The following is a 24,154-nucleotide window of genomic DNA, read 5'->3' on the forward strand; positions in this document are numbered from 1 at the left end:
TGAAGGAAGTTGGTAGGAGAGAAAAGGTGCTTTTCGGGAAAGGAAACAACATCGAAAAGACAAACACTCATCTCAGGGACTCTTATGCAGCGCAAAGCCCTTGACAGGCAGGACCCTCAAAAGTCCTTACTTTCTTGAGAAGCAAACCGAGGCTTGGGGCAGTTGTGTCCTTTGCACAGTACCAGTACCCCTCAGTGGCAGGACGAGGACCTGAATTGGGGCCTGGCTCTCAGCCGGGCCTGTGGGTTCCTGGGAAAGTGTGTACAGACTCCCTCCTGGGCGCTGTGTGCAGTGGTGCTCGTAAGCTTAGTTACCTGTGCGTCTCACTATATTGTTTGGTGCAGAGAAATGTCACCGGCATGGAGTGAGGGGAGAAGGAGGGCCCCTACCTCTTTCTAGGCCCTGGGGGATATAGAAGGGGGAAGATAGAAGGGGGAAGAAAAACACACTTTCCTCAACCCAGGGATCAGTTAGGTTTCAGTAAGAATTCATCAGTGAGGAAGTTCAGAGAAGTGGAAGACCAAGAGGATTTTGCTGTTGGAGACCCTAGGCAGCAGGGGGCAGGGTGGAGTGACTGTAGAAGGCAGGAAGGGTGGTAAATGAGGCTCAGGTGTGAGTTCACATTGTCTGGGAGACCATTCTCCATGGTTCACTTGATAGCCTGCGTGCTTAGGGCGTCCTCAGTCACTAAGCCATGTCTGACTCTCTGTGACCCCACGGAATGTAGCCCACCAGGCTCCCCTGTCCATGGAATTCCCCAGGCAAGGACACTGGAGTGAGTTGCATTTCCTTGTCCAGGGGATCTTCTTGACCCAGGGATGGAACCTGTGTCTCCTGCCTTGGCAGGTGATTCTTTACCACTGAGCCACCAGGGAAGCCCATTCGCTTGACAGGAGCAAGACTTAAAAGGACAGTTAATTTTTCGAAATGTGTGCACTTAAAACTTTCGATCTTACTGGACTAGGGTGGGTTGGGAATACAGGTCCTCAGCCCTTCTGCTGCCTTATTTGATGACTTCCATTCTCCCCTGGTGTCACTGTGGTCAGGATCAGGATTGTAAATGGCAAGCATGTAAACAAATCCCGTTCCTCCAGAGTTTAACACGACACTGCCCACCAAGGTCAGTGGCAGAAGCTGCTCTACCAGCTGCCATCTTGACCTTCATGGCAGAAGCAGTCGCTGCTTTCCCGATTTTATCTAGGGGTCCTCAAATGCCCCCGTGAGACCTGACACTGGGAAGGGGAGACAGCTGAAGAAAGGCAAGAGAAGCACGCTTACACGTGGCGCACGGCGTCCTCGAAGAGCACCAGGTCCATCACTGTGTTGACTTCGTTGTGGTTCTCCAGGGCCTCCACCAGCGTCTGGGTCAGAAATTCCCACGACTGGACAGGCATGTACTTGGGCTCCCCGATACCGTGTGCAAAATGGCAATAGATGTTCAGGCTTCGGGTCTGCACCACAGTCTCTTCGAGGTCCTGGTGATGAGACACAGGGGCAAGGACCCTGCTGACCGACTCTTGGGTCTGGTTCCACACAAAGTGGAGATAAACCTTATTATGTATACGAAAATAAAATATCCAGTACAGCTCAACTGACTTAAAAGATAGGGAGTCTTTGTCTCGTCACTACCAAGGTATCCTTGAAGTTTCAAAGGGACAGCTATTCTTTTTTAATCCAGAAAGGAATTGTTTACTTATCAAAACCCAAATATTTGAGATTTTGAGAGGTGTAGATTGTTATGAAAGTGAGTCCAAGAAAGAACAGGCTTTCTAATGCATCAGGAGGAGTTTATGTCAGCATGAGCCACTGTTCCCACCTGCCACTCTTTCCTTCTAAGGTTCAGGCTAGAGGACTCACTTGGGAAGGGGGTGATCAGCATGCTGTTCAACAGCAGGGGCATAACCCAGGAAATAAACTTTAAATCACTATTTAGATAAATCTTCAGTCTCAAGAGTTGTTCCAAATGTCCTAAGTTTCAAACTTGTTCAAAATTTCCAGCCAATAGCAGTTCCAAAGTGGCTGGCTCTGCAGAGACGAGACTGAATTTCCAAGGATGCTGGTGTGTCAGCTGGGATGACCAATTTGGGGAAAGGACAAGGATATGGCCAGATGGTCTTCACAGACCTCACAACACCAAGATTCTATGGTTAATTTGTATCTTTTCTTGCCCCAGAATTTTCCACTTTGTCACACTAAGGACAGACTTTCTTTCTTTATCTAAATATGATTTTCTTCAATTTAAGGGCTAGATTTTTATCATTTGGGTGATCCTTGCATAATCACCATTCTTTTTCAGATGTAAGCAGAAACTCACAGGGCAATACTCACATCAAAAATTTTCTTGACCACGTCTACCTGGATCTTATCAAAAAGATCAAGGTCCTTCTCTTCCACCATCTTATCCCGATAAACCCGATTCGATTCGTGCAGATAGAGATTTACTAGGTCCTGTGTGGACCTGACACATTCCACAGAGGAGAAGAGAATACCCTGTAAGGAGAATAAACAGCAACAAAAATAACATGAATAGCAACTGAAAGCTTCAACAGTTACTATTGATGGAAGCCAGTTATACAACAGGCACTGACCTAGATGTTCCGCCAAGCTCACTTAACCACCATGATGAACCTACAAAGTAATTTTTACAAGAGTCATTCAGCATAAGGTGAAGGGTGCGATTCAGAAAGAAAGAAAGCGTGCTCTACGGTATAGGGTAATAAGTGGCCTTAGTTCAAAACCACACAGCTTTGAAGCCAGGTCTGCCTGACCTGAGATCCTGGAATTTCAACCACTACTTTCCAAATCACCACAGAAATGGGTGAGCTGGCTTCTCTGCTGTATTTCAACTCTACAAGTGCCATTTTGAAAGCTAATCTGGGTGATGACTGTTAATTCAAATCAGAAGGACAACAGAGGGCTAGAAGGAATATAGGTAAGTTTTACAGGTCAGCAATCTAGTTACTCACCTCTAGTAAGTTCTCCTTCCTATATATCTCAGGGATCATTCTAAATATTTACTATTCTTTTCAAATTTCCATCTCTTCCCTGTTACTATTAGCCAATGCTCCAACCTTCTTTATGGAAAAATGGAGACCGCTGAGATCAGAGCCTCTTGACAATTTCAAATCCTATAACTTAAAACTCATTGATGCCTTGTTTGCCCTCACTGATTTCTGTCTTATCTTACAAGAAAAGGAGTCCTTTAATTGTACGTCACTACAGACAGAACGGGCTTCCGCGGTGGCTCAGATAATAAAGAATCTGCCTGCAATGAGGGAAACTTGGGTTCGATCCCTGGGTTGGGAAGATTCCCCTGGAGAAGGGAATGGCTACCCACTCCAATATTCTTGCCTGGAGAAATCCATGGACAGAGGAGCCTGGTGGACTACAGTCCATGGGGTCACAGAGTCAAGACACAACTGAGCAACTAACACTTTCGCTACAGACAGAATGATGCTCAGATTCACCTGCATGGCATGAAGATCTGGTCATAACAGGAGGTGAAAGGCTGACGATTAATGATCTAAGTAGCCACGTCAAGAAGATAGAAGAATAAGAACAAACTCACCTCGATCCTAGAGTAAGTAGGAAGAAAGAGATTATAAAGAAAAGAGCAAACTTTAATAAATTTGTATACAAAAATGTATCAAATAGAGATAACCAATAAAATCAAACACATAATATTGACATACGTCTCTTTCTCAGTTTCTTTTGAAAAGACTAGCACAATTAGCCCTACTCTCTAGCAGGGCTGATTGAAGATAAAAAGAGAAAAACAGAGAAGGTACACATAATCGATAGCCAGAACAAAAAAAGAGAGCATATGTCAGATAAAACAGACACTTAAAGATAACAACAGGATACTATAAACAATTTTATGCTAATAAATTAGAAGCTGATGACATCTGACCACAACTGATGCAAAAAGAAGGAGAAAATGTGAATTGCCTAATATGTATTTTAAAAATGGAATTTATAATGGAAACTCTTTCACAGAAAAACTCCAGATGGTTTCATCATTAAATTCTTCTAACATTTAAGGAAGGCACAATACAGTGTCTTAAAAAAATCTTCCTGAGAGTAGAAATAGAGGAAATGATTCCCAATGCATTTTACGAGGACTTCATAACCTTAGAACACTGGAAGAAAGAAAAATGATAGGAAAATCGTATTTACATAGGTGCAAACATTATATAGAAAAAAAATAATGAAAGGAATGCAAAAAATAAAGTTAAGTTCACAATGTTAACAACTAAGTTGGGTTGATTACTCAAAAATAATCAACGTAATTTATCCCATTTCCAGGAAAAAAAAAAAGAGAAAAAAAATAGATACAGTAATTTCAACAGATATAGAAAAATCATTTAAGTTTCAACATATATTCATGATAAAAAAAACTCGTAGTAAATTATAAACTGAAAGAAATTTTCTTAAACTGGTAAAGAGCATCCATGAAAATCTATAATAAGCATCACACTCAACAGCCAACTGTTGTAAACACTTTCCCTTAAAATTAGGAATGCTGCGAAAGGCCACTCTCACTACCTCTCTTCCTTGAGGTGGCAGGTAAGAGAAAGCAAAGGGAAGACTTAAGGGTCAGAAAGAAAGAAATTGTTCCTATGATTCATTTTTACCAATGGCATGATTGTGCATATAGGTGCACACATAATATTGAACAAAAGTACACAAGTGCGTTTACCATACAATTTGCATTTATATAAAGTCCCCAAATAGGCTGAAGTAACGTATGGGGCTAGAAGTCCAGACAGTATTTTAGCTCTAAGAGGAGGAGAAAAGAGTGAGTGGAGGACTTCCCTGGTGGCCCAGTGGTTGAGAATCCGTCTGCCAGAGCAGGAGTCAAAGGTTCTGTCTCTGGTCTGGGAAGATCCCACATGCCACGCGTCAACTAAGGTGGTTTGCCGCAACTACTGACCCCATGCTCTAGAGTTCAAGAGCCACAACCACTGAAGCTGCACAGCTTGGAGCTCATGGACTGCAACAAGAAACGCCACCACAATGAGAAGTCGCTGCACCACAACTAGAGAAAGCCTGCATGCAGCAACAGAGACCCAATGCAGCCAGATAAACAGGTAAGTACAATTAAAAGAAAAGCTTCATTTTTTTTAAAGAGTGAACAGAAGAAAGAAAAACAAGGGGTTTCAGGGATGCTGGGAATGTACTTCTTTTTTTTATTAAATGTATTTATTGGGAAAGTAGTTATTGATTTGAGTTATGGTTACGTAGCTGTGATGGCTTTGTGACAATTAACTGAGCCGTGTGTTCATGACTTTGGCGCTTTTCGGCTTGGATGTGAGACTTTAAAAAGAGTTTATTTTAGAGAAAGAAAGAAATCTCATTAGGTCCCTTTGGCCCCTGTCTGCTTCCTGGATCTCCTGGGTACCAGCCCTGTGTGAGGTGTGGATGGCGAGAAGGAGCCCCGCCACCAGTGCTGACTCTGGGAGCAAGGAGAGCCATCAGCTGAAGTTTACAAGCCCCATTACAGCCAGATGCTCAGGCTGACTGACAATTAAGGGCTGAGTCGATGAGTGCATGTCAAGGACAAACTTTGCACCAACTCAGACAGTTTTGTGTAGCACTGAGATGGGAATGCTTAATGATTTCTTCTCAGAGCACGATCAAGTTCTGTCCTGACGTCTGGATCCTGGACAGAGTGAGTGAAGCGCAGAGAAGGGGCTGAATGGTGGAACTGTGGATCAAGCTGGACGGAGGAAAACGGCGTGTTCTTCAGACAGCACCTGTCTCCTTGGGGGCACTCAACCCTCCTTACAGCTCTCCTGTCAGGCCTTTAGGCAAGCAGGCTGAGAAAGGGGCGGGAGGGGGAGGCGGTAGCCAAGCTGTGGGCTCAAAACTCTGTTCTGGAGGAGGAGGGTGAGGGGCTGCATGGATGGACAGAGGCAGGTTCTCCAGTGGGGGTGCACGTCCCACATTTGGGGCTGGGAGCTGACAGCTGGCAGGCTGCAGAGGTTGGGCTGGGACACAGAGCCCAGGGGTTGCTACTCAGGCTGGCTGAGTCTGGAAAAGAAACAGACTTAGCCCCACACCATACCTCTCCTCCTAGTTCCTCCCTGACTAGGGAGGACCTAACACAGGCTGTACTGGGACCCTCCTTCCTCAGGACACCTTGGCAGATTGAATCCCCACACAAGAGAGCTGACTCCCCCAACTCATCTGGGGTACGAGGCTTCTGCTTGGCAGTTATGCAAACATACTCAAGCTACTGACTTGTCTGTGATCATTTCCAAATTGGAAGTGGTCAGTCTTGCACCTGAAATGGCTGTCTTGAGGATTAAATCACTAGCTAATAGATGTAGAGGGCATAGGACTGGCTCAATAAGTGCCAGCTTTATTACAGACTGAAGTTGGAGCTTTTACAAAGATCCTCTCTGATCTCAAAGTTCCCTCCCCAGTCTTGCGGCTTGGTGACATCTACGAGGCCTGTTCCCGCCTACTTGTTATTCCACCAACACCGCGTATACTTTTCTCCCTCCCCGAGCATTCACGCTGTCATCTATGAGCTGGCAACTTCTCCCAGCCTCTGTTAAATTGGGATAATAATGTGTATCCCAAAGGGCTGTCATGAGTATGAATTTCAGGTTGCACAGATGATAAGGTGCTGTCCAGGCAGGAGCCGGCTCAGTGCATCGTGTGAGGGAGACCTGATGCTTCTTTTCCCTTTCATTCTGCCACTACGAGCAATGGGAATTCGATCTAACAACTTAACTCCTTTTTGTTCATTTGGAAAATGCAGACGGTGACACCTGTGTCTCATCCTGCTTCAGTGAGATTTGAGATGGCTTCTGTGATTGGAAAAAAAAAAAAAAAAGTGCCTTTCCTGGTAGTCCAGTGGTTAAGAATCCACCTGCCAAAGCAGAAGACACAAGTCCAATCCTTGGTCCAGGAAGACCCCCTGTGCTGTGGGGCAACTAAGCCCGTGCACCACAACTACTGAGCCTGTGCTCTAGAGCCTGTGCTCGGCAACAAGAGAAGCCACTGCAATGAGAAGCCCGTGCGCCGCAACTAGAGAGTAGCCCCTGCTTGCCACCACTAGAGAAAGCCCGAGTGCAGCCATGAAGACCCAGAGCAGCCAAAAATAAATACATAAATAAATAAAAATTTAAAAAGTCTTTCTCCATTAATGGTTGATAAATGGTAGATGAAGGTGGAGATGCACAAACATTGCTACGGTCTAGGTCTCAGGGCCATGGAGCTGGGCCCTTCTTGTTGCCTTAACTGTCTTAGGCTGTCTCATCAAAAGGATGGATGAGAACAGAATGGCATATTGGAAGGGGGACCGGAAGACCTAGGTTCTAGTCCAGTTCCTTCCCTGGCTGGCTGTGCGCTCTTAGGTGAATCAGTCTAAGCTCTGTGGGTCTGTTTCCTCATTTATAAGTTAATAAGTGAATGTTTGGAGGCACCTGGGTCAGGTCGCACATGCTCTCAGAGACTTGGCCTGGCTGTGGGGCTCAGTGTTCCACCCTCTGGGTGAGCCTTTTGGGAACGCCGCTCTCAGATCACTGAACTAATGTTGAGTGCATTTCTGCTCCTTACGACCATGAAACCCGCAAGCCCTATGGCCTCAGTGCCTGGACCTTTGCTAGTCTGAGGTTTCCCAGAGTCCTACCTGCACAGGTAGTGCCCTGAGTGTTGCTGTTGCTCAGTCACTAAGTCACGTCCATCTCTTTGCAACCTCATAGACTATAGCCCACCAGGCTCTCCTGTCCTCCACTGTCTCCCAGAGTTTGCTCAAATTCATGTCCTTTGAGTTGGTGATGCTATCTAACCATCTCATCCTCTGCCACCCACTTCTCATTTGCCTTCAGTCCTTTCCAGCATCAGGGTCTTTTCCAATGAGTCGGCTCTCCTGGGTAATTATCAATGTGCTCCCATGGAGGGTCAAGCCTTGCTCCCTGGTCAAGTTGACATTTCCCTACAAGTGTGGCCTCTGCTTGGTATAAAAGGCACTTTCTCTCAAAAATGGCTCAGAGCTGTCCTGGAGAAGGGTCCCTCTGAGAAGTAGTTTCTGCAGATTCTCCTCCAGGATGGGAGGGTTATGGACCCATGTTGTGATGATGGGTTTCCTGAGCATGGGAAGAAGGGGCCAGGTTTGCTGAGCTGCCCTCTGGAGGTTTTGATAGTGAGGGGCCAAGCAAGTGGAAGCACCAGGCAGACAGAGGCCATCCCTAGTTAGAAGAGCATCACTATTCTGAAATGGTTTTGACCTGGGAAAGAACCCAGAGTTTTTAGGACTGGGGCATCCCAGGGGCTGGAGGATGGTGTCTTAGGAGTAGCACCACATGGCTTCTATAGGAAGCAGAGCCCTCCTGCATGGTTTGGGGGACATTCTCTCGCATCTCAAGAAAGATGGGTGGACCAGCAGGGTCTGCAAAATATTTTTATCTTTCTTCCATGCCACTCTCTTTTTTCCTAGGCTGAAATCATTACGTAACATTATCTTTGAAATGTTGAGCCATATTCCGCTTGAAGGAACCAACTCAAAAAGTGCATCCAGCTTACTGAGAAGTAATTCAATCGACTAATAGAATTCTATATTTTAAAATTTTTTGGCTGTGCTGGATGTTGGTCACTGTAAGGGCTTTTTCTTCAGTTGCAGAGAGTAGAGGCTACTCTCTAGTAGAGGTGCTTGGGCTCCTCATTGCAGTGGCTTCTCTTATTTTGAAGCACAGGCTCTAGGGCACTCAGCCTTCAGTAGCTGTGGCACCTGGGCTCAACAGTTGTGGTGCATGGGCTTAGCTGCCCTGGGGCATGTGGGATCTTCCCAGACGTGGGGTCTTCCCAGACCAGGGATAGAACACACGTCTCCTGCAATGACAGGTGGCTTCTTTTTACCACTGAGTCACCAGGGAATCCGGGCAGGGAAGGCCCAGAACGCTGTTCTGTTGAATAGACCCACACAGATCCCATGGTACTCTGTCTACTCGTATGTTCATCACCCCATAAGAACCATGCCTTTGTTGAAGAGTTTGGCCAAGGATGGAGAGAACAGGGTCATTGTCAAGCCTCTGAAGGTGTCTCGGAGAGGTCGGACTCACCTGGAAAATGTTGGCAAAGTCCCTGAGGTTGAAGATGTAGTGGAACTTGATCGCTGTGGGAAGGAACGTGGTGGCGATTTTCTGGTGGAAGGTGAGGGCCAGATGGAGCAGCTGGGGGACGCCCTTGTGCAGCGCTGCCGGGAAGCTGCCCAGCTTGAGGTGCTGAGTCAGGATGGCGCTGTAGATGGAGGACAGGGCATCTGCTCCCGGGAAGGAGAGGGTGAACACGCTGAAGTGACGCTGCTCGGGAAAAAAAGAGCCACAGGGAGGAGGCCATGAGTCACCCTCTGTGGTCACAGAACAAAAATCACCTCTTCTGGATTTGGATACGGTGGCCAAGAATTCTTAGAAGGGCTTTGAATTCCACGTTGTGGCCACACTTCTCACATTAGACCCAAACTTAGTTGAGCCTAGAATGAATGAAGGGCTTTGGACCTCTGATCAAAGATGTCAGTGTGGCATAGCAGAAAGAGAAGGGGACCTGGACTCTGGGTCCAAATCTGACCGTGATACTGAGAATGCATGTGACCTTGGCAGGGTCATTCACCTCTCTGAAATTCTCTCATTCTGAAGGCCAAGTTGAATTAGACTAACTCAATGATTCCATCTGGCTTGAAAAGCTTCTTTAAAAAGTGGTACAAATGAACTTATTTACAAAACAGAAATAAGAGTCACAGATGTAGAAAACAAACTCATGGTTACCAAGGGGGGAACAGGAGGGAAGTATAAATTGGAAGATTGGGACTGACATACACACACTCCAATATATAAAACAGATAATAAGAACCTACTGTATAGCACAGGGAAATCTGGTCAATACTCTGTAATGACCTATATGGGAAAATAATTTTAAAAAGAGTGGATGTGTGTGTGTGTGTGTGTGTGAGTTCAGTTCAGTTCAGTCACTCAGTCATGTCCGACTCTTTGCGACCCCAGGAACTGCAGCACGCCAGGCCTCCCTGTCCATCACCAACTCCCGGAGTTCACTCAAACTCACGTCCATCGAGTCGGTGATGCCATCCAGCCATCTCATTCTCTGTCGTCCCCTTCTCCTCCTGCCCCCAATCCCTCCCAGCATTAGTCTTTCTCCATGAGTCAATTCTTCATGAGGTGGCCAAAGTACTGGAGTTTCAGCTTCAGCATCATTCCTTCCAAAGAACACCCAGGGCTGATCTCCTCTAGAATGGACTGGTTGGATGTCCTTGCGTGGTTTGATCTCAAGAGTCTTCTCCAACACCACAGTTCAAAAGCATCAATTCTTCAGCGCTCAGCCTTCTTCACAGTCTAACTCTCACATCCATACATGACCACTGGAAAAACCATAGCCTTGACTAGAAGGATCTTTGTTGGCAAAGTGATGTCTCTGCTTTTCAATATGCTAACTAGGTTGGTCATAACTTTTCTTCCAAGGAGTAAGTGTCTTTTAATTTCATGGCTGCAGTCACCATCTGCAGTGATTTTGGAGCCCCCAAAATAAAGTCTGACACTGTTTCCACTGTTCCCCCATCTATTTCTCATAAAGTGATGGGACCAGATGCCATGATCTTAGTTTTCTGAATGTTGAGCTTTAAGCCAACTTTTTCACTCTCCTCTTTCACTTTCATCAAGAGGCTCTTTAGTTCCTCTTCACTTTCTGCCATAAGGGTGGTGTCATCTGCATGTCTGAGGTTATTGATATTTCTCCCAGCAATCTTGATTCCAGCTTGTGCTTCCTCCAGCCCAGCGCTTCTCATGATGTATTCTGCATAGAAGTTAAATAGGCAGGGTGACAATATACAGCCTTGATGTACTCCTTTTCCTATTTGGAACCAGTCTATTGTTCCATGTCCAATTCTAACTGTTGCTTCTTGACCTGCATACAGGTTTCTCAAGAAGCAGGTCAAGTGGTCTGGTATTCCTATCTCTTTCAGAATTTTCCACAGTTTATTGTGATCCACACAGTCAAAGGCTTTGGCATGGTCAATAAAGCAGAAATAGATGTTTTTCTGGAACCTTCTTGGTTTTTCGATGATCCAGCAGATGTTGGCAATTTGATCTCTGGTTCCTCTGCCTTTTCTAAAACCAGCTTGAACATCTGGAAGTTCACGGTTCACGTATTGCTGAAGCCTGGCTTTAAGAATTTTGAGCATTACTTTACTAGCATGTGAGATGAGTGTATAATTGATTCCCTTTGCTGTACAGCAGAAACTAATACAACACTGGAAATCAACTATGCTCCAATGAAAGTTAATTATAAAAAAAAGAAAACAAAAGCTTCAAGGGGTCTGGGTTGAGGTGTTTTTTGTCTCCCTGGAAAAGCAAGTCCACATCCTGTATAATTTACCATGTAAAGAGGCTGGGTGGGTGGAGAGCCATTCTCCCACAGACACCAGTAACATCTGGTCTGGAAGGTGATGTTTAGGACTCCAAGGTCACAGTTTCCCCCATACCTGAAGCCGGGGGTTGATGGTGAAGCTGCCAGCGGTGGGGTTCATACAGGAAACATACTGGACATTCATGACCTCCTTCAGGGACAGTTTGTTTCGATCATACCTGGAACAGTCAGAAGCCGCAGGTGAGAGATGAGTGAGGGCTCAGCCAGGGGAGCGTGTTGTGAAGGTGAGCTGGGATGTACCCAACCACTCACGTGTTTGAGAGGTTAAAAAAAGACTAGACCCATTGGTAGAAATTGAGAAGATAAAAGAGCTGAGGACAAATTCCTAAGGGATACCATGTCTATGGAAGTAGAACAGGAAGAAGAGACCACAAAGATGGTCAAAGATGTAGGAGGAAATCAAGGGTATGTGGTACCCAGAAAGCCAGGATTTCCAGGAGGACAGAGCAGTCAACCATATCAGGTGTGTACGGAAAAGAAGAAAGGTGGGGACCCAGTGGGGTCTGCAGGACGTCACAGTAAAGATACAGCTGTTTGAGTAAGAACAGTAAAGTGGGGGAGACAGAAACCTACTCACTGTGGCTGGAGGAGGGAGTGGGAGATGAGGAACTGGAAACTGGGGAGAGGATCTGGTAACACAGAGGGCGACAGAGCAGTAGTCAGAGAATGGTGTTTTTGAACACAGATAGCTTAGTTGGTAAAGAATCTGCCTGCAATGCAAGAGACTCCGGTTCTATTCCTGGGCCGGGCAGATCCGCTGGAGAAGGGATAGGCTACCCTCTCCAGTACTCTTGGGCTTCCCTGGTGGCTCAGCTGGTAAAGAATCCACCCGCAATGAGGGAGACCTGGGTTCCATCTCTGGGTTGGGAAGATCCCCTGGAGAAAGGAAAGGCTACCCACTCCAGTATTCTAGCCTGGAGAATTTCATGAACTGTATAGGCCATGGGGTTGCAAAGAGTCGGCCACGACTGAGCGCCTTTCACTATCACTAGGTAAATTCATGCAAGTTTAAATATTGACGTGAAGGAACTGATCAGGAGGGACTGACAGGTGAAGTGAGATTTCAGAGGCAAAAAGAGTGGACACAAAGATGCTGGTGGGTGGTTAAGCCTCAGGGAAGATGTGGTGGGGGGAGGCACAGAGAGGCAGCTACGTTGTACAGATGTGGAAGCTAGAGATGGAGGTAGTGGGTGTGGTTATCCGCGGAGGCCGGGTGGCAAGCTTGGAGAGAGGAGAAGCATGAAGCGGGTATTTCTGGGAGCGGAAGGGTGACATACGAAGGCCATGCAGTAGAATTTCCAGAAAGGTCTTACTGGATGCAGTGTGAGGTAGGATGGTAAGCCAGAGTTGCCTCAAATCGCTGACTTGGTTTTTTTTTGTTTGTTTGCTTCTGGTAAGGTTAGACCTTTTGCCATTAAAAACGATACACTTGCAGGAGATAACAATGGAGCCTGTGAGATGCTCTGAGAGACAAAGGCTGACATAGAGAACAGACTTATGGACATAGAGGGTGAAAGAGAGGGTGGGGCGAATTGAGAGAGCAGCACAGAAACGTACACATTGCCGTGTGGGAATTTGCTCTATGACACAGGGAGCTCAAGTCAGATGCTCTGTGACAACCTACAAGGGTATGATGGGGTGGGAGGCGGGAGGGGGGTCAAGACGAAGGAGACATATGTTTATCTATGGCTGATTCATGTTGATGCATGGCAGAAACCAACACAATATGGTAAAGCAATTATCTTCCAATTAAAAAAAATTTTAAATTAATTAACTGATTTAAGGCATATGTTAGGCATTGTCATCAAAGGCCCTGCTCAGTGCGATAGAACTGAGGTGTGGGTTAGGGGGTAAGGGGGTCCTGGTTAATCATGCTTTGGAAGCTTGAAGAAGGCAACTTTAGAGATAAGTGGTAAAGAAAGGATAGGCATTTTCCCTTAAATAAGAGCTCAGTAGCTTTTCTGACCAGTGCCTTCTCTGGTGCCAGAGCTGAGCTCAGATATACAGCTCCAGCAGGACAAACCGGCTTTGGACCTGTCCCCCGCCCGGCCGAGTCCCTCTGTGTGCTTGCTTACCAGTGGCCATAGTCCAGGTGCTGCCTGAGGACCGTGTGAGGCTGCACAGTTCCATAGGCGTCCACCTCGGGCATGTTCATGTCGTCAATGAAATAGATGAGCTTCTTATTGCCTGGGGGACCGTAGTTTCTGCCAGCTTTCTTTTCCAGAGGCTTTTCCAGGACAGCTGAGGAGAGAGCCAGTTAGTGAGGGAAGGAGCGTCAAAGCTCAGAGGCCAGTTCTAAGATAGTCCGGCGTCAAGGATGAGCCACAGTGCAGCGTGCATGCGAGAGCTGCGTCCAGGGGCAGGCAGCTCCACAGGACCAGAGGGGAGGCAGGTGATGACCAGGCAGGGGCGGCGACGGCAGCGCCCAGGCCTCAGCCATCTGACTGTGCACAGTGTTAGGTTTGCACAGACATTTATGGTCTCACTGAAGCCTTAGAACAGTGCTGCAAGATTAGAACCATCACCCCTTTCACAGATGACAGAACTGAGACTCTGAAGAATGAATTAACTTGTCTAAGATAGTGCCAGGGTACAGATCCAAATCAGTTAAACTTCAAGACCCATGTTCCTTCTACTACACGTGAGGTCCACGGCTTTCTTTGCAGGCTAAAAACAGAAGTCCCAAGGACTAGTACTCTACCCTCAAGGAAATCTGCAAACAACCAGACCCTAGGTGGACTTCCCAGGTGGCACCTGTGTGGCCTCCTCTGGAAGAGGGCATGCAGTTCACTCCAGTATTCTTGCCTGGGAAACCCCATGGACAGAGGAACCTGGGGGGCTACAGTCCATGGGGTCACAAAGAGTTGGACATGACTGAAGTGACTTAGCACACACACACACACACACACACACACACACCTTCTCTACGTAGGACAGAGAAGGAGAGGATGGATGTGGTTTCCCTTCCACACTTGGACTGTAAAAGAGGAAATCCTGGATATTTTGTCAACAGTGTTCTCAGAGTGTTACCCTCCTGGCGTTTTCCCTGAGGGAGAGAAGAAACAACAGCCCCAGGGAATTTCCCAGAAGCCCCCAGTATCATGGATGCCCTGCCCCCTGCCTTGGGGTAGCAGAGAATCTCAGTGATTTTCTAGAAACTAAGTACAGACTCTGTCCTGGAGCTGTGTCTTCAATTATCCAGCCAGAGGGAAGGAATCAAAGAGTACATTTTCCCAGCCTGAAAGAACTTGTTCAGAGCAAATCTAAGTAACAGGGTATATATATATATATTTTTCAATAAACCAATTAGATATTTATGTGCTGCAAGAACCAATACTATTACAGCTAGAGGCTCTAAGAACTGTCTCATCCCTTTTCTTGAAAAACAAGTTTGTAAACAAGGAGGAAGTGTCAACAGACATAAGAAGGTGAGAGATAGAAAGACATGTTCCTTTAAGAAGCTTGCATATTCTAATTTTCTGGTCCTGAGTTAAATTAAGTGTTCCAAATTGGAATTAAATTTAAATTTAATTAGCATGCAATTAACATATACTATCGACCAATTAATCACCCAACACCTTCCTACCCCCCTTAAGACATAACAACTATATACGAGATCTGTCAAAATGAAATATAATTAATGGGCTGCCAAGGACACACTTTTGTGAACAGTCCTTCTAATAGGAAATTCTCTCCTTAGGAAGACTTGTTTCTCCTCCTCCTGAAGCAATGATATTCAAATAAACTCCTGGAATTAAGCAGACCCTGTAATTTGGGTTGATTAAGCTTTTTATGCTACTTGAGGACTGTTGAGGAGAAAAGCATGTCAGTTAGCAAGAAGTGGGCTTGGAATACACCAGATTATCTCAAAAGGATGATTAAGAAAAGAGAGGCCTCCTCGGGAAAGGCACACACACTGGACCCCTTCTTGGCTGACCTCTGCTCCAAGTCTTATCTAGAATGAAATAGTAGTGAGTTCTGCTTCCAGGCAGAACTGGAAGAACAGAAGTGGGTTTACGTAAGACATCTGCTCCTTGGAAAGCTATGACAAACCTAGACAGTGTATTCAAAAGCAGAAACATCACTTTGCTTACAAAGGTCAGTATAGCTGAAGCTATGGTTTTTCCAGTATTGTATGGATGAGAGAGTTGGACCATAAAGAAGGCTGAGCACTGAAGAATCAATGCTTTTGAACTGTGATGCTGGAGAAGACTCTTGAGAGTCCTTAGGCAAGGTGATCAAACCAGTCAATCCTAAAATAAATCAATCCTGAGTATTCATTGGAAGGACTGATGCTGAAGCTGAAATTCAATCCTTTGGCCACCTGATGGAAAGAGCTGACTCACAGAAAAGACTGTGATGCTGGGAAAGATTGAAGGCAGGAGGAAAAGGGGGTGACAGAGGATGAGATGGTTGGATGGCATCAGTGACTCAATGGACATGAGTTTGAGCAAGCTCCAGGAGATGGTGAAGGACAGGGAAGCCTCGCCTGCTGTAGTCCATGGGGTCGCAAAGAGTCAGACACAACTGAGCAGCTGAACAACAACACTGCTACCATCCTCGTCCAGACTCTCACACCTGGTGTCCATGACATCCTCCCAAATGATCTTCCTGCTTTTGCCTTAGATTTGTACTCTGTGTTCTCAAGACAGCAGGCAGGGGTATCCTTGAAAGATGTAAATCAGACTGTGCCAGTCCCATGCTTAAAACCCCCAGTGGCGTCCCATCTCACTTGGAACAAAAGCCTGTCTGGTTACCTGGGCAAACCTCCCATGTTGGTTTTTCTCTCCCACCGCTCCTGCCTTCACTCCCTCTGCTCCCACCATCCTGTTTCTGACTCACACGTCACCCATGGCCATGGCATCTTTGCTCTGGCTGCTTCCTCTGTCTGCAATCTCTTCTCCTAAATGCCAGAAGTTTGCTCCCTCACTTACATCAGGTATTTACTTACTCAAATGCCATCTTCTTAGGAAGCCCTTCTCTAGCACTTGAGCCCAAATTAAAGCCCCCCCCCCCCACCCACCGACCTCCTATTCCTGGCCCCGACTTCGTTTTCCTCTATTAACACTTATTACCACTTAATATCCTGTATATCTTACTTATTCATCTTGTTTATTATTTCAGTCCCTCCACATTATAAACTCCAAAAGGCCAGGAATCTTTCTCTGTTTTCCTCATTGTCATAACCCCAGCACCTAGGGTATTATTTATCACAAAGGAAGGTATTCAAAAACTGATTAAAGAATGAATGAATACATGACTTAATATGATAACAAACTCCATGAATAGGCAAAGAAAGGTTTATCATACCCTCTTTGTAACTAAAGAAACAGAGGCTGACACAGGCTAAATGTGGTGCTGGAATTAGAACCCAGGGCTCTTGATACGGATCCCGATGCTTCTTTCACATGGCTGGGGAAGAGAGACCTTGTGAGCCCTTCTCACTCATCCCAGGATTCCTCCAGGCTCTGAGCACCAGAGCCCTGCAATCATTCATTTGCTGGGCATCACTAGGGACCTGGGTCTGTACGGACGACGTAACACGCACCATATCACTGAACCTTCAGAGCAGCCCCAGCATGCGTTATTATCACCTCTAAAATATCTCTCAAGAAAAGAGAAAACTGAGCCTTAGGGAAATAAAGGGACTTTACAAGGTCATCCAGCTACTGAGGACAAAGTCAGGATTCCAACTCAGGTCTGCCTGACTATGGCAACTTAGGTACCCACCATAGCACACTGCTTCTGAAACGTTACTACGACCTGGCTCCTGTCCTTCAGAAATCCCTGGTTTAGTTAACGCGCTGCCAGACCATGTTTTTTGACAGAGATGGTTAATAATTAATCATGTCTTCACTTTGCATTGGCCTGATTTGTGTTTCTGTGTTTGAACGCTTTTTCCTTAGTATTATGCAAATTCTCACATGTTAAGACATTTTAGTTATATTGTAAGGGCTCTTTACTTGTTCTTTCAAAAATAACATGTTTTGCATCATTATAAAATAATACATACTCATTATATAAAGATTGGAAAGCATAGAGAATCATAATGATGAAAATGAAAATTGCCCATAATTCTATTACCTAGCAGTAAGCATAACTTTCAATATTTTGGTCTATTTCACTCTAGTGTATTTGCTCTGTTAGATTTTCTTCCTTTACAAAATAGGAATTATATTGGATATTCTGCCTGTGTATGTTGTTTTTCATTCCATATATTATAAACCTTTTATGTGATAATACCCAGCCTACTAGAACATGGTTTTTAATTGCCGCATTGCATTCCATAATTTGGAGGTGCTAAAATTTATGGGATGATTTCCCTATAGTCTTAAATGTGTTGTTTTCAATTTCTTTACGTTTTGAATCCCCATTTGAAGTAGAGCATCTTGCCTACTAGATGGTAAGTCTTTGATGATTTAATTCTGTGTCATCTCCTTTTGGACTTCCCTGGTGCCTCAGCTGGTAAAGAATTCACTTGCAATGTGGGAGACCCCGTTGATTCCTGGGTTGGGAAGATCCCCTGGAGAAGGGCTAGGCTACCCATTTCAGCAGCCTATCCATTCTTGCGCTTCCCTGGTAGCTCAGACGTTAAAGAATCTGCCTGCAATGCAGGAGACCTGGGTTTGATCCCTGGGTTGGGAAGATCCCCTGGAGAAGGGCATGGCAACCCACTCCAGTATTCTTGCTTGGAGAATCTCCATGGACAAAGGAGCCTGTCTACAGTCCATGTAGGCTACAGTCCATATAGGCTACAGTCCATGGCAGGCTACAGTCCATGGGATTGCAAAGAGTTGGATACAACTGAGCCACTAAGCACAGCGCAGCATCTCCTTTTTGGAAGATATTCAGGCAAGTGCTGAAAGCTATCTGTGTGATAATGTAATGTTCCTTTGAGGTCAAGAGTTTGATCAGATCTTTCAAGGTCTAGTCCAGCTTTAAACTTTTAATGAACAGGTGATGGGTTTGTTTTACCTAAGGACTCAGACACCTGAGCTCCCATCTAATTAGTGTAATTACGCACTCAAATATTTGTTGAGCTAATACTTCAAGTCGCAGTTGGATGTCAGGAGAATTCGGGACTGTGATGAGCATTGTTTTGGCTCACTCCCATTGCACTGCAAATACAAGTCCATCGATGCCGTGACCCAGTTCTTTACTCCTCTTTTTCCCTTTCTAAACTGTCCTGTAGATGGGTCATTGCAAATTCCTTTAGTTCTTAAAAATCACTTATATTTCCAAAATGAATGAAAAGAGACTTAAGCTATTTAAATAGACATAAAACAGACCAATTGAAAAGATTAAAAGTGACTCCAAACTATATAGTAGAAGAAACTTATTTGAGCCACTAATCATGGGTGATATAGTTACTGTAATGAAATAAGAATGGTCACATTGTCCTTTATGAACTGGCTTTTTGAAAGCTTAGAACTCAATCTGTGTATAATTACAGTAGCCAGGCCATCCCAGATCACTGATACAAACCCATCTGTACTTTTGTAGGAAAACAAATTTTAGGCACTCAGTTCTAAAAAGCATGTATCCAGGAAACTTATAAGAGGTGTATCGGGCTGCAAAATGGGCATGGTCTTCAACCTAGATTTTTACAGGAGGTATTTTTTTTAAAAAATTTAAATTATCTTTGATCATCCTAACCTTCAACAACATCCAAGAGTGGATCATTCGATGATAACCCAGTGAAGGGAAAGGAAGCAGTGGCCCTGGGTCTGTGGTGTTTAGAGCAGCTGGAGTGACACAGATCCGCCTCCTCGGCCAAAATGCCAGGGTTATTAACCTGCTTTTGGTGCAGCTGCTGGCAAGTGGTCAGGTGAAGCCTGAGAGTGTCACTGAACAACTAAAGGGCCTCTTCTACTTACTGTCAAAGGCAGAGACACCCATGTGCTCCAGATATTAGACAAGTGGAAGCAAAGTTGGCATTCTCTTATGGAAATGTAGACGCACGACTTATCAAAGTGGATGGATACAGTAGCTCAATGAAATAAGACAGCCTGGCTATTGAATCACTATGCAACTTTGAGGGAAGTCACGTAAGACCTCTAAGCCTCATTTTCTCATTTTGTAAAAATAGAGACTGTCATCAGATCCCTGATGGACATCATTTCCGTCTTCCTTCTCCTTAGTTATGTTCCAGCTAGAAACTGGCCATGTGACACAATTTTGAACAGACACATAAATCAGTGGGATTCCTGGAGTGCTACTGTTTCCTGACAAGGGCACGAACTCTTCCCTTTATCTTTTTTTTTTTCCACTTGGAATGTGGATGTGATAGCTGGAGCAGCAGAGACTCTGCTATCCTGAAGGAGCATCTAAGAGAATAATTGATATTATAGCCTCAATAGCATTGAACCATTGATTTGGCATTAGCAACTACCTACCTCAAGACTTCTTGTTGCATGAAAAAAAACTCTGTGTCATTATCAGATTTTCTCCTTGTTGTTGTTCAGTTGTTCAGTCATGTTCAACTGTTTGCAACCACATGGATTGCAGCAGACAGGTGGCCAAAGGATTGGAGCTTCAGCCTCAGCATCAGTCCTTTCAATGAGTATTCAGGGTTGATTTCCTTTAGGTAGGACTAACTGATTTGATCTCCTGGCAGTCCAAGAGACTCTCAAGAGTCTTCCCCAGCACAAGATGAAAGCATCAATTCTTGGGCACTCAGCCTTCTTTGTGGTCCAACTCTCATATCCACATGACTACTGGAAAAAGCATAGTTTTGACTATACGGACCATTGTAGACAGACTGATGTCTCTGCTTTTTAATATGCTGTCTGCTGCTTGCAGTCAAACGCATTACTGATAATACAGGGGCTTGGCATAGTAAAAACTTCAAATAAAGCATGTGCTATCCACACTGATAAGCAATGTGAATGCCTTGAAACACAAGCCCTGTTTGCATTTGAAGGAGTTTTGAATCTGTTTAGAAAAGTACTCAGTGGAGACCCCAGAGCTGGAAGCGATAAGAGAGGAAAGTGCGGGGAATATCAAGCAGCTGCCTTCTCTATAAAAGAACATCTGATTTGAGAAAAATGGCATCCGATGGACTAGCAGGATGAGTGAGCTGTAAAACACTCCTCTGGAGACCTCAGTGAATTGACCTGCTGGGTGAAGTTATTGCCCATTTGTAAGCTGGAACATTTTTTCCAAAAACATTATTTTTGCTTTAGCATAGCTTATGCTAAGTGTCTTTTTTCAAGCAAAAGGGGTTTGCAAATGCTCCTTTTGTTTTGGCAGTTGGGGCTCAGGGATTTTTGTATCGTATTTATAACTTAAATTTAAGAAGGATTTTAATATTGTTAGAATAACAGCTTCCATTTACTGAGCGCTTATTGTATGCTAGGAATCATTCTGAGTGTTTTACATATTTTGTCTTGCTATTCAGGAATGAAAAGAATGAACTGTCGTACCCTCAACAACATGGGTAAATCTCAAAATCAAGCTGAGTGAAAGGAGCCAGACCAAAAAAAAAAAAAAAAAGAGGGCTATTATATGACAATTCCATTATATAAAATTCTAGAAATTGCAAACTAACCTGTAATGACAGAAACAGATCACTGGTTGCCTTAGACACAGAGCGGGGGCTGGGGGGGCACGTGGTTGGGAGGGAGGGAGGGATTACCAGGGAGGTGAGGGACTCTCAAGGCGGTGAGTGTGTACATTATTTCAATCATAGAGATGGTTTCATGGTGGGTAAATATTTTAAAACTTATCGGATCGTGTGCTTTAATGCATACCATATATTATATGTCAATTATAACTAAAAAAAATATTTTATAAATGGAAAATGTTGAAAAATTATGTTGCATTTTAGTAGGAGAATGGGTAAATGAGCTGTGATTTAGTCACACCAGGGACTTCTATGCAGCAGTGAAAACCAGTGAAGAAGCACTCCACACGCATTAAAACAGACAGGGATGAGAAAAGCAAGTTACCAAAGGAAGTTATAATGTGACTCCTACTTAAAATTTAAATACACACAGCAACATCGTGTATTTCATGGCTACATACATGTATCGAAAGCGTAACTTGGGAATGATGGTGCATCAGCTGTAGTGGCCCTAGTCTGGTTTCCAAGGGCATGATGGGGGAAGGGCTGAGGGATGGTGTGTTAGCTGTACTTAAGATGCTAAGAGCCATAGCAAGACGACAACAATGTTAACATCTGTGGAGTCTGGGTGGTGGGTACATGGGCATCTGTTATACTCTTGTCTGTACTTTTCTGAATGCTTGAAATATTTCATAATTTTTAAGAAGTTTAAGTCATTCTCCATCCCCACTCTTAGCATCCAGTTCCCCTTGCCAAGGGCAACTGCTGTTGCTCGCGTGTCCCTCCGGAGATATTCTTAGGAAGTATAAGCATAGATGTGCGAGTGTATACGTATGCAAAGTTTTATATGTCTCTTTTTAAACAAGACATAATTTGGAGCATACTATACACACTGTTCTGTATCGTGCTTTTCTCACTCGACAAAGAGTTTGGAAACGGAACCAGCTTAACTCATACAGAATGTCCTCATTCTTTGTAATAATGCTTGGCATTCTATCATATGGATAACCGGGCTATTTCCTGTCTTTTGCCATCATTACATTCATTACCTTATAAACACTCATTCTGCACATCTGTCTGGGTTTATACTGCCTGCCTTTTAAAGCAGACTGTACCACATCACATTCAACATAATTCCATAGGGTCTTAACCACAAACCACAGTAAAAATGCTGGGCTTCAGAAAGAGTGATGGAGGGCAACCCTGGAGGTCCAGTGGTTAAGATTCTGTGCTTACACTGCAGAGGGCATGGGTTCGATCTCTGATCAGAGAATTAAGATCCTGCATGCCGCATGGCCAAAACAAGAACAGAGACATGGACTCCTGCTGTGGGGGCACAATTTGCTTCTTGTCTGATGTCCGAGCAGCCACCCTGTGGGTTCCTGCATCTCCTTCGAACGTTTTCTATTTCCCCTGGGTACCAGCTTTCTTGTTCCAACTTTTATAACTGCTAAGCACCCTTCCTCTTGCCGTTTTGTTACTTCTGAAATGTTTTCAGCTAAGAAGCCAAATGAACAAACTTGTTTGGACTGTGACTAAAGTGATGGATGGGAATTTTCAAGTAAGGGAATCTGGCATTTTTCAGAATCAAGGATATGAAGCTCATCTCTTTTTTTCTTGGCAATGAATGTTTATTCTCCAGTCAAAGTACTTTTTACATTATAAAATCATTACAATAGTATTCTAGAAAATAATCTTTCTAGACTCAAATAGTGTCATTAGTGGTAAGAGTAATATTATCAAATATTTATTTCAATTTCCAAAGCGTTTTATTTTCAGGGGAGGAGGTATAGCCTAGTGGTTAAGGGCACAGGCTCTGAAGTCAGACTCTCTGGATTCAACCCCTGGTTCCACCACTCACTGTGTAGCCTCAAGGAGCTGACTTAACTTCTCTGTGCCTTAGTTTTCTCATCTATGACATGGGGATGATAAAAGGACTTACTTCACAGGTCTGTACAAGATTAAATGATTTGGGGGCTTCCCTGGTGATCCAGTGGCTCAGACTCCAGAGGGTGGGGCGGGGCTGTTCCGGTGGGAGGAGTCAGAGGGGGGTTTCTCCCCAGCCAGGCTACTACCCTCCTCTTGTGTGGAGACTGGCTTCAGCGCTTCTTCAAAAGGAGGCTGCTTCTAGAGTCAGTGTGAAGAGTGTTTCTAAACAAAAGGAGACTCCACAATCAGTGAAGGTCAAGAAAGTGGCTGGGGTGGGGTGGGGGTGCAGATGCAGGGACCCTTGGGATCCCTGAGGGCCCCCGTCCGCTCAGGGGCCCAGCACGTGAATGCCCTGTGAAACGCACACTCTGTGTGCTCAGCAGGCTGGAAGTGCCACACCAGCCTTGTCGCACCATGGTGACCTTAGGCAGCCACGTGCTTGAACCTGCGCCTCAGTTCCCCCATGTATAAGGTGTGAGGGGTGCCTGAAATGACCTCTAGAGACCCTTCTGGTGCCAGGAGTCTGTAAGCCCGTGGAAATCTTTGAGTGGGTTTTCTGTTTTCTTTGTCATCAAGGCACTGACCTGCTCTGTGTGGAGCTCCTGCCCTGGAGGAGTTCAGCAGCCAGGGAGGCACTTCGGGATGAAGAGCGGGAAAGGGGACCTTGCTAAGGTGCTGGAAAGAGGGACAGACAGCGGAGGGGACAGGCAAGAGAGGAGTGGGAGGGGAGTCAGCCGGGGAGGGGCCTCACCTCCGTTTCAGCTCAGAGTGGAGGACATCAGGTCCCCCCCTCCATGCCCCCTGGGCCCTTTATGTGAGCAGCTCCTTGCAGGAAATCACCCTCAGCAGGAAGCCCCTTTCTTGGGGCTTCTGGACTAGCCTGGAGCACTACAGTCCATGGGGTCACAAAGAGTTGGATATGATGAGCAACTCACACACAAACACATACTGTGACTCACTTTTTAAACCAGGCACCCCCATGCTCTACTTGCCCTTGACCTGAGCACTCCTTTCAAATCCTTTCATCATGCAATACCTGGCCTAACTTGTCAGTTCTTCCCATAGATCAAAGAAGTAGAAAGGGCAAATAAGCAATTAATAGATTGATTGCTCCTTGGAAGAAAAGCTATGACCAACTTAGCATATTAAAAAGCAGAGACATTACTTTGCCGATAAAGGTCCATATTGTCAAAGCTATGGTTTTTCCAGTAGTCA

At 45.0% G+C, this 24,154-nt stretch overlaps 1 protein-coding gene across 2 annotated transcripts in view; it reads right to left on the bottom strand.

Annotated features, from left to right (window-relative positions):
* DNAH9 (dynein axonemal heavy chain 9) overlaps nucleotides 1-24,154 on the bottom strand; it is a 284,846-nt gene that overhangs the window by 116,861 nt on the left and 143,831 nt on the right. For both annotated transcript variants that reach the window (XM_040243337.1, XM_040243338.1), the window contains 5 exons: nucleotides 13,521-13,686; nucleotides 11,501-11,603; nucleotides 9,072-9,311; nucleotides 2,329-2,490; nucleotides 1,279-1,475 (listed from right to left, as the gene is read on the bottom strand). In XM_040243337.1, the coding sequence (XP_040099271.1) occupies nucleotides 1,279-1,475; nucleotides 2,329-2,490; nucleotides 9,072-9,311; nucleotides 11,501-11,603; nucleotides 13,521-13,686 (868 nt within the window). The remainder of the gene's footprint in view (nucleotides 1-1,278; nucleotides 1,476-2,328; nucleotides 2,491-9,071; nucleotides 9,312-11,500; nucleotides 11,604-13,520; nucleotides 13,687-24,154) is intronic.

The sequence above is a fragment of the Oryx dammah genome, unplaced genomic scaffold (assembly GCF_014754425.2).
Source record: "Oryx dammah isolate SB20612 unplaced genomic scaffold, SCBI_Odam_1.1 HiC_scaffold_8, whole genome shotgun sequence".
NCBI classification, from domain to species: Eukaryota; Metazoa; Chordata; class Mammalia; order Artiodactyla; family Bovidae; genus Oryx; species Oryx dammah.